Source organism: Oncorhynchus masou, chromosome 26 (genome assembly GCF_036934945.1).
Source record: "Oncorhynchus masou masou isolate Uvic2021 chromosome 26, UVic_Omas_1.1, whole genome shotgun sequence".
In the NCBI taxonomy this organism is placed as follows: Eukaryota; Metazoa; Chordata; class Actinopteri; order Salmoniformes; family Salmonidae; genus Oncorhynchus; species Oncorhynchus masou.
The window spans coordinates 7564041-7578218 of record NC_088237.1 but is presented as its reverse complement, the minus strand read 5'-3'; the positions used below and the strand labels follow the sequence as shown (position 1 = coordinate 7578218).

The following is a 14178-nucleotide window of genomic DNA, read 5'->3' as shown; positions in this document are numbered from 1 at the left end:
GTGAGTTATGGCCTTGAGTCTATTACACTGGGAGATGCGAAAGTGTAAACTTCTGCCTGATTAATACAATGCCCTCGCCGTTCATCAGAAAAACTTGTAATTTTGTCCAAACTTGGGCTGTGAGTGGAGACTCATTTAAACTGCATGTAGCTTGATGAATCACCATGCGAGAGTGATTTGGTGTAGTTGAAGCGTGTGCACGCGCACACACACACACGGAGGGAGAGAGAGACAAATAGAGGTGTAGAGAAAAGGAGCAAGAGAGGAAGGTAGAGTGCTAGAGGCAGGACCTCCCATGTAAATTGGTTTTAATACACTCTGTTAATGGACTTTCTCACATGGGCCGTATGAATCCACTCAACAGAGGCATTTACTGAAAGGAGTAATGTAGGGGGGGAAAACAAACGAAAAAACACAATACTGTGGATGTAATTGTATACACACTCCCCCTGCATCGTTCTCGCTCTCTCCCCTTCATCGTTCTCGCTCTCTCCCCCTGCATCGCTCTCGCTCTCTCCCCCTGCATCGCTCTCTCTCTCTCCCCCTGCATCGTTCTCGCTCTCTCCCCCTGCATCGCTCTCTCTCTCTCCCCCTGCATCGCTCTCTCTCTCCCCCCTGCATCGCTCTCTCTCTCCCCCCCCCTGCATCGCGCTCTCTCTCCCCCCCTGCATCGCGCTCTCGCTCTCCCCCTGCATCGCTCTCGCTCTCCCCCTGCATCGCTCTCGCTCTCCCCCTGCATCGCTCTCGCTCTCCCCCACCTGCATCGCTCTCGCTCTCCCCCCCCTGCATCGCTCTCGCTCTCCCCCTGCATCGCTCTCCCTCTCCCCCTGCATCGCTCTCTCTCTCCCCCCTGCGTCGCTCTCGCTCTCTCTCTCCCCCTGCGTCGCTTCTCGCTCTCTCTCCCCCCTGCGTCGCTCTCGCTCTCTCTCTCCCCCCTGCGTCGCTCTCGCTCTCTCTCTCCCCCTGCGTCGCTCTCGCTCTCTCTCTCCCCCTGCGTCGCTCTCGCTCTCTCTCCCCCCTGCGTCGCTCTCGCTCTCTCTCCCCCCCTGCGTCGCTCTCGCTCTCTCTCCCCCCTGCGTCGCTCTCGCTCTCTCTCCCCCCCTGCGTCGCTCTCTCTCTCTCCCCGCATGCGTCGCTCTCTCTCGCTCCCCCCGCATGCGTCGATCTCTCTCTCTCCCCCCGCATGCCTCGATCTCTCTCCCCCCTCCCCCTCTCGCATGCCTCGATCTCTCTCCCCCCGCATGCCTCGATCTCTCTCGCTCCCCCGCATGCCTCGATCTCTCTCGCTCCCCCCGCATGCCTCGATCTCTCTCGCTCCCCCCGCATGCCTCGATCTCTCTCGCTCCCCCCGCATGCCTCGATCTCTCTCGCTCCCCCCGCATGCCTCGATCTCTCTCGCTCCCCCCCGCATGCCTCGATCTCTCTCGCTCCCCCCGCATGCCTCGATCTCTCTCGCTCCCCCCGCATGCCTCGATCTCTCTCGCTCCCCCCGCATGCCTCGATCTCTCTCGCTCCCCCGCATGCCTCGATCTCTCTCGCTCCCCCCCGCATGCCTCGATCTCTCTCGCTCCCCCCGCATGCCTCGATCTCTCTCGCTCCCCCCGCATGCCTCGATCTCTCTCGCTCCCCCCCGCATGCCTCGATCTCTCGCTCCCCCCGCATGCCTCGCTCCCCCCCCCGCATGCCTCGATCTCTCTCGCTCCCCCCGCATGCCTCGATCTCTCTCGCTCCCCCCGCATGCCTCGATCTCTCTCGCTCCCCCCGCATGCCTCGATCTCTCTCGCTCCCCCCGCATGCCTCGATCTCTCTCGCTCCCCCCCGCATGCCTCGATCTCTCTCGCTCCCCCCGCATGCCTCGATCTCTCTCGCTCCCCCCGCATGCCTCGATCTCTCTCGCTCCCCCCGCATGCCTCGATCTCTCTCGCTCCCCCCGCATGCCTCGATCTCTCTCGCTCCCCCCGCATGCCTCGATCTCTCTCGCTCCCCCCGCATGCCTCGATCTCTCTCTTTCACCCCTGCATGCGTCAATCTCTCTTTCCCCCCTGCATCGCTCTCTCGTTGTCTCTCCCTGCCTGTCGCTCTCTCCTGCTAACTTGTGTGGCCCTTCGAGTATGTTACCCACAATACCCAGGACCTCCTGATGAACAGAACTGTTGGTTAAGTCGCCCGTAATCAATCACCCGTCTGTGGTGGTTAGTTGGTTGTGTCTGCGTTGGTGTGTGCAAGCGCAGTATACAGTAGAAGGGTTGAGACTTCTTTGCAGTATGATAGTGACTGCCCCTGCGTTCTCCATCAGTGATCAATAAACACCACACCAGGGCGCCATGCGACTCTGATGCTGACGAGGGGACTAAGTCAATTATTTTTTTCATCCTTACTCACAAATCTCCTAAAAGTAGTTATCACTCCCAACAACAGTGGCCTGTGGTGCGGCGCTCTGCCTTGCTGCCAGACTGTCATTCGAGACCTGCAGTTTATCGCTGTGTCTGTGTGTCTGGCTCGGCTCAGACCCACCGCAGTGAGCCAAAAGCACAGCTAAATAATTAAGCTGCTCTTTCTGTCCCCCGCTTCGCTATGTGCCGCCTGCGATACGGACAGGACTCGGTAACCGTAGTCGCCGCCTCAATACAGTGATTTCAGAGAGGATGAATAAATACATGTCGCTATTGTCTTAGATGCTCTTGCTGCTTTCTGTTTGGCTCTATCTTAGGTGATTTAATGGACTCGAGGACAGATTGGAGAAACAGGGTTGTGAATTCATCTCTACTGGGTCTGTGAGGTTTCCTCTGGGTCTGTGGCTGTGTCTCTGCTTGTGCCTTCATCTCGGTTAAACCAGAGCTAAAATCTTCCATAATGTGTTAGTCCATTACTATCCCCAAGAAGCACTGTCACACACACACACGCTAAGCACACACAGTCCACCCTCTATCTATCCACTTTGATCTCTCGTTAACTCTGTGGGGAGAAAAGACCGCAGAGTCCTCTTGAGAAGTACCAGGCTTTTCATTTGACTTAATGCAATCTGAGCACCATCCAGGAATGTCCTATTCAGTGTACAATTGAGTCGATGGGTGTTGGGTTTACCTTTTTGTGCAGGTGCTTGGAACTGTACTTTGCATAAGTGGTCGACTTGAAAGGCCTTCTAATTCCTAAAGAGGATGCTTCAGCACATGGACCCGTCCTTTTCTAAACGATGTGCATTTCTGCCGCTGGCCTTGCTTCTTTAGAGGGGCTGTTAATTGTTCCGATGTTCTGAGGGGCCTCTTTTGATGTCGTTGTCAATGTGACTCAATCAGACATTAGACACGCGTTCTACCCCCCCCCCCCCCCTTCCTTCTGAAGTGCCCCTACCTGTGTTAGTAAAGTGATTTCTGCAGCAGCCTGTGAGATGTGTGTAATTAAGGTATATTAAGCTCATTAGCGGAATATCAATGATAGCCAACAGCTGGTCATTAGAATGTTTAAGTCATGAATGAAGGACTCTCACCAGCCAGTCACCAGGGAGGTGGGTTTGACTACTAGCTTATCCTATACATTAGGTAGGACACTGAATACCTATGAGTTGTCCCATAGAATGTCCTCTGGAGGTCCATATACTCCATTATGTACCATTATATGCAGCACTTTACACTGCTCGACCGCCATATCCAGCTTTCTCACATTTGCGTTTCTAGGATGTTTGACAATGAAACCAACACTGTGCCTCTGACTAAACTAGTCAACAAACAACATGGCCTTGTCCATTCAAATGCTCCCACATACACTACAAACGTATGTGGACGCCCGCTCGTCGAAAATCTCATTCCAAAATCATAGGCATTAATATGGAGTTGTTCACCTCTTTGCTGCTATAACAGCCTCCACTCTTCTGGGAAGGCTTTCCACTAGATGTTGGAACATTGCTTCGGGGACTTGCTTCCTTTCAGCCACGAGCATTAGTGAGGTTGGGCACTGATGTCCGGCAATTAGGGCCCGGCTCGCAGTCGGCATTGCAGTTCATCTCAAAGGTGTTCGATGGGGTTGAGGTCAGGGCTTTGTGCAGGTCACTCAAGTTCTTCAAATCCAATCTCGACAAATAATTTCTGTATGGACCTTGCTTTGTGCACGGGGGCATTGTCATGCTGAAACAGGAAAGGGGCTTCCCCAACTGTTGCCACAAAGTTGGAAGCACAGATTCATCTAGAATGTCATTATATGCTGTAGCTTTAAGATTTCCCTTCACTGGAGCTAAGGGGTGAGCCCGAACCATGAAAAACAGCCCCAGACCATTATTCCTCCTCATCCAAACTTTACAATTGGCACTATGCATTTGGGCAGGTAGAGTTTTCCTGGCATCGGCCAAACCCAGATTCGTCCATCGGACTGCCAGATGGTGAAACGTGATTCATCACTCCAGAGAATGCCTTTCCACTGAGTCCAATGGCGGAGATCTTTACACCACTCCAGCCAACGCTTGGCATTGAGCACGATGGTCTTAGGCTTGTGTGCGGCTGCTCTGCCATGGAAACCCATTTCATGAAGCTACCAACGAACAGTTCTTGTGCTGATGTTGCTTCCAGTGGCAGTTTAGAACACGGTCGTGGGTGTTGCAACTGAGGACACGCGCTTTAGCTCGGTCCCATTCCGTGAGCTTGTGTGGCCTACCACTTCGCAGCAGGGCGTTGTTGCTCCTAGACGTTTCCGCTTCAGAATGACAGCACTTACAGTTGACCGGGGCAGTACTAGCAAGGCCGAAATTTGACGAACTGACTTGTTGGAAAGGTGTTACACGTTGAAAGTCACTGAGCTCTACTTTACGGGCCATTCTACTGTCAATGTTTGTCTATGGAGATTGCATGGCTGTTTTCACGTTTTTGTTCACCTGTCAGCAACGGGTGTGGTTGAAATAGCCGAATCCCCTAATTATATACTGAACAAAAATATAAATGAAACATGGAAAGTGTTGTTTCATGAGCTGAAATAAAAGATCACAGAAATGTTCCATACAGACAAAAAGTTTATTTCTCTCAAATGATGTGCATAAATGTCTTTAGTTAGCATTTCTCCTTTGCCAAGATAATCCATCCACCTGACAGGTTTAGGCATATCAAGAAGCTGATTAAACAGCACGGTCCATATACAGGTGCACCTTGTGCTGGAGACAATAAAAGGCCACTCTAAAATGTGCAGTTTTGTCACACAACACAAAGCCACAGATGTCTCAAGTTTTGATGGAGCGTGCAATTGACATGTTGGCTGCAGGTTTGTCCACCAGAGCGGTTGCCAGATAATTTAATGTTAATTTCTCTACCGTAAGCTGCCTCCAACGTCATTTTAGAGAATTTGGCAGTATGTCCAAACGGCCTCACAATCGCAGACCAAGTGTAATCACACCAGCCCAGGACCTTCACATCAGGCTTCTTCACCTACACGATCGTCTGAGACCAGCAACCCGGAAAGGTGATGAAACTGAGTTTGCACAAACTGTCAGAAACCGTCTCAGGCTTAAATATTCAAATGGTCTCCACACAACCAAGATGGGGGCCTCTAAAATGTTCTCAAATATTTAGCCTCGCCAACGGGCCGACCGAGCCCATTGCCACGCCCCTACCTCAGACCCTTTTTGATCTCAAACAACAACAACCCTAGAACAGAAACTGATTTGTTATTTGCTAGAGGGGGGGAATTGCAATACATAAAATAATTTCCAATTATTTACCGTCTGTATGGATGGGGATAAATACTAATTAAAAAATTGTAGGAACAAGACATTTAGATATTAACAAACTGTCTTTCAGTCTACGAATAATTTGCTTATCGCATTCTATTGTTTCATATTTATTTGTATTTTTTTTTTTACCTTGGCAAGTCAGTTGAGAACAAATTCTTATTTTCAATGAATACCTAGGAACAGTGGGTTAACTGCCTTGTTCAGGGGCAGAACGACAGATTTTTACCTTGTCAGCTCGGATGTTCGATCTTGCAACCTTTCGGTTACTTGTCCAAAGCTCTACCCACTAGGCTACCTGCCGCCCCTTCCATCTCGGTTCAGCTATATGTTTGTACAGTATAGTGTAACCTTGGCCAGTGGCACATGTCAAGTGAGTTGATGGAAGAATAGTTGGAGGGAATACATTTATGCATGCATGTTCGATTCTGCTGGCCTTGTCAGCTCAGACACGCACGCACGCATGCACACACGCATACACACAAACGCACACACAAATGTGAACATGAACTTAACGCGGGGAAATCACATTTAGAAGATGTTATTGCGAATGTTCAGATAGCTCCGAAACTATTGGGACATGCGATTTGTATGCAACCTGCGGTGTGTTGTCAGATATTCAAATGAGCGTCAGAATTGATTTTCATTAATAATGATATCTGTCGTCAGTTTCTTTTCTCCTCCTCTGTGAGTCAGTGTTTAGCGCTGGGGGAGTTGTGAACATGTGAGACAGACACATAAGCAAGCAGGTACGCGCACACTCCTATGCACAGAGAGACATGTACACACAGCCGTCTTATTTCAAACAACTGTGTGGGGTGGGAAAAGAACTAGCCTGGACGAACCAAAGTAGGCAGCTACACAGTGCAATGGTAGGGAAAGCATTTTGCGCAAGTGTCACTGTCAGCCCAGGCCGGGCCTGTCTCTGCTACTGCAGGCAGTGTTAACCAGATTCATTCCCCCCTCATCAGGCCCCAGTCAGAGGGCTTTATTAGGCTGGAGATGGAGGTCCTGCCGTCCCAGCCCCACTAACACACACTAATGCATCAATCTAGTGGGGGGGTGGGGGGGGGGGGTCTGGCAGGGGCTCGGCTGGGGCTAACTGTATAACTCTATCTTTTTTTTTAACTTCTCTGTCTCTAGTCGTTCCATGTCATTTCAGAAAGCCGTGACACCGACCACCTCAGGTTGATCTGAAATGCTTTCTGTGGTTTAGAAACAAATAATATAAGCACTCATGCAACATAATTATGATTGATTGCACACAAATTGGCTGTTTTCATTTATAGGATTGACATAATATTCAATAATTGTAGTACCTAAGGTCCGATTTGGACCCCCCCCCTTTCAGTCCCACAAAAAAAGAAATGCCATCAAAGCGCCCATGCGAAGCACTCACTCTGTCACTCAGAAAATTCTCTCTCCTGTGTCTTCCTGCCAGCTAGTTTTCTAGGCTATTTAAGGATACTATGATCATCAAGTTTCACACTGGATTTATTAACAACAATAAGGAAAGATGGAATTGAATTCTGGTGCCGCTGCACACACAAGTTCGCTAGCCTCGGCATTGAGCCAACTTTTCCGACGTTCAAAGTTCCTCCGCATAATAGCCGCTTCTCCGTGGCTAGGTATCTTGCTAGGATATAATTATTTGATTCAGTGAAGTAATGATAGGCTTACTAATATCCTGAACGCATTATAATGCACGTCTTATCGTGATGCCCGGAGCTTTAAGCCAAGGCCCTCTCTCTTGTACTCTCCCCACATTTCAGTCGCACCCTACACTTCTGTCTATCAAGCATACAAACAACTAGCTTACCCGGTCCATAGAAAGCTGCTCTATCTGCACTGATTGGTGGAGTCATTTAATGAGCTAAATGTAAAGTAAAAAAGGAACAGAAATGAACTATATAACCAATTCTACTTTCTGGTTCAAACCTGTTCAGAACTTTATTATGCTGGTCGTAACAGTGGAACGGAACGAAAAACACAGTGGTTCTGTTCAGAACGAAACGACACGCGACGGATTGTTAAATATAATTACTCGCTGATTAAATGTGTAAGTGTGTTCTGTGATGGTGCTTCTGCTTCACTGGTTGGTGTTATAAAGCAGGCGATGTGTGTGAGGCGCTCCTTACTGAGACACCCTCCCAGCTCCTCTCAATACTGTTGCCCCTGGCGACACCTTCACATTCACACACTGTAATGTTCAAAGAGTGGTGTGCCCTTCTCCTCTCACTTGGTTCTCTCTGTCTTTCTCTCTCTGGCCATATCAATTTGTCTGTGTCTAACTGCACTCCTCTCTCTCTCTCTCTCTGCCGCTCTCTACTTCTTTCTCTCTCTCTACCTCTCTCTACCTCTACCTTCAGCGCCACTAAATCCTTTTGTTGTTTCTTTCTTTGCCCCACAGGGTCTGATGATTCTGCTGCAGAACCTACCCACCATGCACTGGGGCAACGAGGAGGTCAGCGTGCTCCTGGCTGAGGCCTACAGGCTGAAGTTTGCCTTCGCTGACGCCCCCAACCACTACAAGAGATGAGTGTGGGCCCCTGACAGCTAGCTACTTGAACCCCTGACAGAGGCCCCCTGGCGGACAGATGGATGGATGGAACCCCTCCTTGACTTTCTTGTCCCTCTGCAGTCCACAACCGTTGCTACTCGTAGATGAAAACAAAAACGTTTGCGTCACAAGTGGCGCCCTATTCTCTACAAAATGCATTATTTTTGACCAGAGCCCCAAGTAGAGCACTATGTAGGGAATAGGGAGCCATTTGGGAAGCCATTGCTTCTTGGTATGTGTGTACCGTTCTAACCGACTGTTCTTCTTGACTCCTCTTCTCTTTGTTCTTAACCATGAAATTACATTTGTGCAACACTCCAACAACATCAATGCCTGTCCAATCGAAGTAGACCCCAACCAAAACAGACCTCCAGTCAGCGTGGTGGTGGAGATCTAGCTGCAGACCCATGGATGACTGTTCTAGACTGTCCTGTACTGTTTGTCCCAAGGAACTCAGACCTTCTCCTAGAGGCCCAGTCACATTGAGTGGATCTCCACAGCAGGCGCAACATGTCCCGAGACCTAATGAATGAATTGTCTGAACGAACCGTGTGTGGGGGGGGGGGGGGGCAGAGAGAGGTCTTTTGTACTTGGTTGATATGTCACTTTTAATTCCTAAGGAAACTGAGGACACATGGACACATGTCGTCATTCTAGTCATTCCTAGCTGGCATCGAGCTCTTCTTTCGTGTCCGTGCTTTCAGTTCAAAACAAGCAGTCAATCCCCCAGAGACAAGTAGGTTTTTGTTCAAAACAAAAACACATTCACTTAAAAGTGAATAATTAGATCAGGAAGTATCTTATTGTTATGAATGATTTCGTTCTGACTCTGACATGCGCCGCAGGGCTGGATCTAATGATGTGTCTAACAACACTCTCTGAACTATATTATGTAAGATATGGAATATTTGCCGGTTGGCTGAGGGAGAGACGAGTGTCGCGTGACTCTGCCTGACGTACGATCATCTCTGAACCTAGGACTCACTACCTAATTGGTACAGCACTGTGCAGTGGTGAGCAGTCACCTTTTAGGCCAGGAGATTTCCTAGTGTGGTCACATGGCCAGAAAACTCGTACCCGTATACGGGTTGGTAATGGCAGATTTGGGCACTGATAAACAACTCAGTTGTAATGCAGTGGCTGTGCAGTAACATGTCAGCACTGTATGGGTTTGGACTGACAGACATTCTGAACTTGAGCACCTCGCGCGACCTTGTTGTGAATGTGTTTTCAGTCAATTTACCTGGTAAAATAAAAACCAAAAAATATATAATTTTTTTTTTTTGTCTTGAGTGAGGGAATTGCTGTACATTTTGAAAGATGAGAAATATCGCTTTAATGTCATAATCTTGCCAAACACCCGTGAGTCCAAATGTGCACTTCACACTTCCATATCATAAAACTAATGTCATACACAGTGTCAACATTTCTGATCACTATGTTTGATATACAGTTACAAGATGATACACGGGGTTGTTCTGAACAAAATGAGCCTAATATTTGTCTGTTGTGAAGAAAATTTGCCGCGGCTAACGCACCTGAATGCGTTCTATGTGCACTAGGATTATACATTGCATTCTGAAAGCAAGTAACATCGTATTTTATAACTTAGCTAGTCATTTTGGCAATAGAACAAGCTTTCAAATGACGCCCACCTGACCCAGATTGCAATTTATAAATGGAGTGTTTTTGGATTGCGTTAACAATAGTAATTGTGTGAAGATGGGGATGCAGGGTTGTGTTCCAAACAAACCAAATACAAGTGTTATTTGTGCTAGTTTCGCAACGGCACAGCTAGGAGAGCTCATGGAAGGCACCTTATAGTTGAAGACTCTTCTTTGAGTCATTAAAGTGCTTTGAAATAACCTAGGAACTATGCACACTTTGGAGAGGTACATGGCCACAAGGAGACACCAGTTAGTCCTCTCACTCAAACCCTTGTCATTTTTTTTGTTTTGTGTTGCACCTTCCACACATTTTCCAGGAACGTACTTATGTTACTGAATATATCCAGAGTATTTTCCGGATTTTATCAACAAATGCAGCGAAAGTACAGTAAATGTAGAATGCACGTCAAATCAAGTGTAATCATTTTCCCATAATCTCCTGTTCCCTTTCAACTGCTACCATGGTTATGCATATGCTTTTCATATTTCTTCTCTAAGAAACATTTCACGTTAGCCGTATCCAATATAGTCAAATTTCCATGCGTGTACAAAGGGTTAAAAAATACTCCTCAAAACCATGAAGTAGGACCATGAGTTTTGTGGTCAGAAAAAACTTCTGGACTACGACAATTTGTAACTGATCATAGCCCAGAACTAGGGCCCATTCAGTCTATTCATGAACACTGACTGGGGATGTTAGGGTGGAATATGTTAACGCTCTCCATTTGCCTTCATTTGACTGCTTAGGGTTTATATTTGTTGTACCAAACACAACTCTGGACTCAACCCAGTTCCACTCCTATTTTTCATTGTTCCCCTCTAATCAGGGACTGATTTAATCCTGGGACAACAGGTGGGTGCAATTAATTATCAGGTAGAACAGAAAACCAACAGGCTCCGGCCCGGGTGGGTTAAGAGTTGTTATACCCCTTGTGTAGAGGGTGGATATACGATGTAAATTAGACGTTGAAATAATATTATGTACCACTTTTATCGTCAAAAACATCCTGCCAGGTAACGATGAAGACCAATAATTGTTGCATGAACTCCTCAATGGTGTGTGTTGGGAGTGTATGTATAGATGGGGCAGCTTAATACTCTGTATTTGAACCTCCTCAACTTCTTTTGATCATGTCGGTAATGTTTTTGCGCTCCATGTCAGCTCCAGGCCCAATTTCCTATTCTCACATTGATTAGAAACTTTTTTTAAACTGCACTTGATAAAAGTCAATTTTCTTCCCTTTTTTGTACGAAATATATTATTTGTAATCGGCTTTAAAAGAAACAAATGTCTCTCTCTCCCTTTTTTTTATATATACTGTTTACATGAGCCTATTAAGTTGTGCCTAATGTAGAGATAGCAGATGATCATCATAGATATTTATTTTACCTTAATTTAAGCTCTGCATATGAAACGAGAACGTTTATTCAGTTGATGCACTCACACTCTGTGTTTGCTAAGCCATGACAGTATTTGCATCCAAAATGGCACCCTATTCCATATGTAGTGCACTACTTTCGACCAGATCCCTATGGGCCCTGGTCAAAGTAGTGCCCGATATAGGGAATAGGGTGCCATTTGGGACGCAACCGATGAGTCCACAGAATCACATTAGTAAGTCTAGCAGCTGCCTTCACTGGTGTCCTTATGTGTTTCAACTTGGTTTGATGTACCGAACAACCCTTACACACACCTTCGGTAAAAGTCAAAAGCCCCTGGTTGCCATGGTTACGGTGGTGACCAGGTGTCCGTCCGCTGGCTGGAGGCCTCGGACACACACACACACACACTGGACGTTGCAGTCAGCATCTCATGGGGCATGACCTAACATGTTTGGTCTGCCTCCTAAAGCCTTTTTTGGGGGGGTTGTATTTTACTGTTGCTCGGTTTCTTTTCAGAGATGTTCAAATGTTTCTGACCAAACTAAGACTGGTCCTCTTTCCCTTCTGACTTCTGACTAAGACATGTGAAAGTGTGGATCTCATACAGTGGAGAGTGATCGTGATTTTCTTTTCTTTTTTTAAATACGTGTACAGAGAATGAATTTTGAAACAAAGATCTGTAAATAGAAAAGTGTAAATAAATGCTATATATGACCAAACTGTTTGTATACATTCATGGATGTACTGTAATATCATGCTTCAATATACCACGGCTAAGGGCTGTACTCATGCACTCCGCTTTGTGTCTTGCAGAAGAACAGCCCTAGCCATGGTATATTGGCATATCCCACCCCCCCCCTTGGGCCTTATTGCTATTATAAACTGCTTACCAACGTAATTAGCGCAGTAAAAATACATGTTTTGTCATAGCCATTTTAAACGGCTGTCAACCAATCAGCATTCAGGGCTCGAACCACCCAGTTCATAATATCAAATAAGATTACAAGAAATGTATATATTCAATATCAGAACTACCCAGTGGGTTTCATGTCTCCATATCACACAACGAAAACATGAACATTACGTTGTTATTTAAATGACTCACCTAGGCTGCGGGCACTCCAACCCAGGCATGCAAGCAACTGCATAAATAAACACTGCATTAGCTTCTACATTGATTCCGTAGACTGCTGTATTAATAACTTCTGTATTGTATGCGTGTGGTTGCTGCTCCCCACACAGACACGCAAACGCACTGCCTCGGCTGGTAAACAGGTTTGTTATGGTACCTGTGGAGTGGTGGTGCGGCAGTGCCCCAGGTTTGGTAATTAGGCCCTTTTTAATGTAAGGGGGGAGTCTCTTGTTCTCCATCTCTTTTTTTCCTTCCCTCTCATTAAGCTAACTGATGTTCACAGTGGCAGGAATTAAAAAGTAATTTGAATCACCTGGACTTCCTTAGTCGCTCCCACATGGTACAGGTGGCATGGGCCTGTAGACGGGATGGGACTCACAATGACTGCCTTTTACGGAGGTAGATTTGGCTGTAGGGCACGTACAGTGCTGTGCAGAGAAATATAGAGTTTGGCAAACGTTTGAGATGTATGATGGCTTAAACAACACCCTACACTGGTACTAAACTCAGCCAAAAAAGAAACGTCCTCTCACTGTCAACTGTTTATTTTCAGCAAACTTAACGTGTAAATATTTGTATGAACAAAACAAGATTCAACAACTGAGACATAAACTGAACAAGTTCCACAGACATTGGACTAACAGAAATTGAATGTGTCCCTGAACAAAGGGGGGCCAAAACCAAAAGTAACAGTCAGTATCTGGTGTGGCCACCAGCTGCATTAAGTACTGCAGTGCATCTCATGGCCTGCACCAGATTTGCCAGTTCTTGCTGTGAGATGTTACCCCACTCTTCCACCAAGGCACCTGTAAGTTCTCGGACATTTCTGGGGGGAATGGCCCAAGCCCTCACTCTCCGATCAAACAGGTCCCAGACGGTGGGTTTGTGCCCATAGATGACGTTGTTGCCGGTGATGTCTGGCGAGGTCCGGCCTTACCACAGGCCTACAAGCCCTCAGTCCAGCCTCTCTCAGCCTATTGCAGACAGTCTGAGCACTGATGGAGGGATTGTGCGTTCCTGGTGTAACTCGATCAGCTGTCCGTCCTGTCTCCCTGTAGCGCTGTCTTAGGCTTCTCACAGTACGGACATTGCAATTTTTTGCCCTGGCCACATCTGCAGTCCTCATGCCTCCTTGCAGCATGCCTAAGGCACGTTCACGCAGATGAGCAAGGACCCTGGGCATCTTTATTTTGGGGTTTTTAAGAGTCTGTAGAAAGGCCTCCGTAGTTTTCGTAACTGTGATCTTAATTACCTACCGTCTGTAAGTTGTTAGTGTCTTAACAACCGTTCCGCAGGTGCATGTTCATTAATTGTTTATGATTCTTTGAACAAGCATGGGAAACAGTGTTTAAACCCTTTACAATGAGGATCTATGAAGTTATTTGGATTTTTATGAATTATCTTTGAAAGACAGGGAGGTTGATAAAGGGAGGTTTCTTTTTGGGTGTCATTTGGGATTTTGGCTCAGAATTGTAATGGTGGCCATGTTTTTTTTTTACTCAGTTAAGAACAAATTCTTATTTACAATGACGGCCTACCAAAAGGCAAAAGGCCTCCTGTTGGGACGGGGGCCTGGGATAAAAAATAAATATAGGACAAAACACACATCACAACAAGAGAGACAACACAACGCTACATAAAGAGAGACCTAAGACAACAACATAGCAACACAGCATGGTAGCAACACAACGACAACATGGTAGCAACACATGGTAGCAGCACAAAGCAT

The 14178-nt window shown here is 47.0% G+C and overlaps 1 protein-coding gene across 4 annotated transcripts in view; it reads left to right on the top strand.

The window, feature by feature from the left end:
• tbc1d22a (TBC1 domain family, member 22a) overlaps positions 1–12036 on the top strand; it is a 208758-nt gene extending 196722 nt beyond the window's left edge. For all 4 annotated transcript variants that reach the window (XM_064938236.1, XM_064938233.1, XM_064938234.1 and 1 more), the window contains one exon: positions 8118–12036. In XM_064938236.1, the coding sequence (XP_064794308.1) occupies positions 8118–8246 (129 nt within the window). In that variant the 3' untranslated portion in view covers positions 8247–12036. The remainder of the gene's footprint in view (positions 1–8117) is intronic.
• The last annotated feature ends 2142 nt before the right edge of the window (positions 12037–14178 follow it).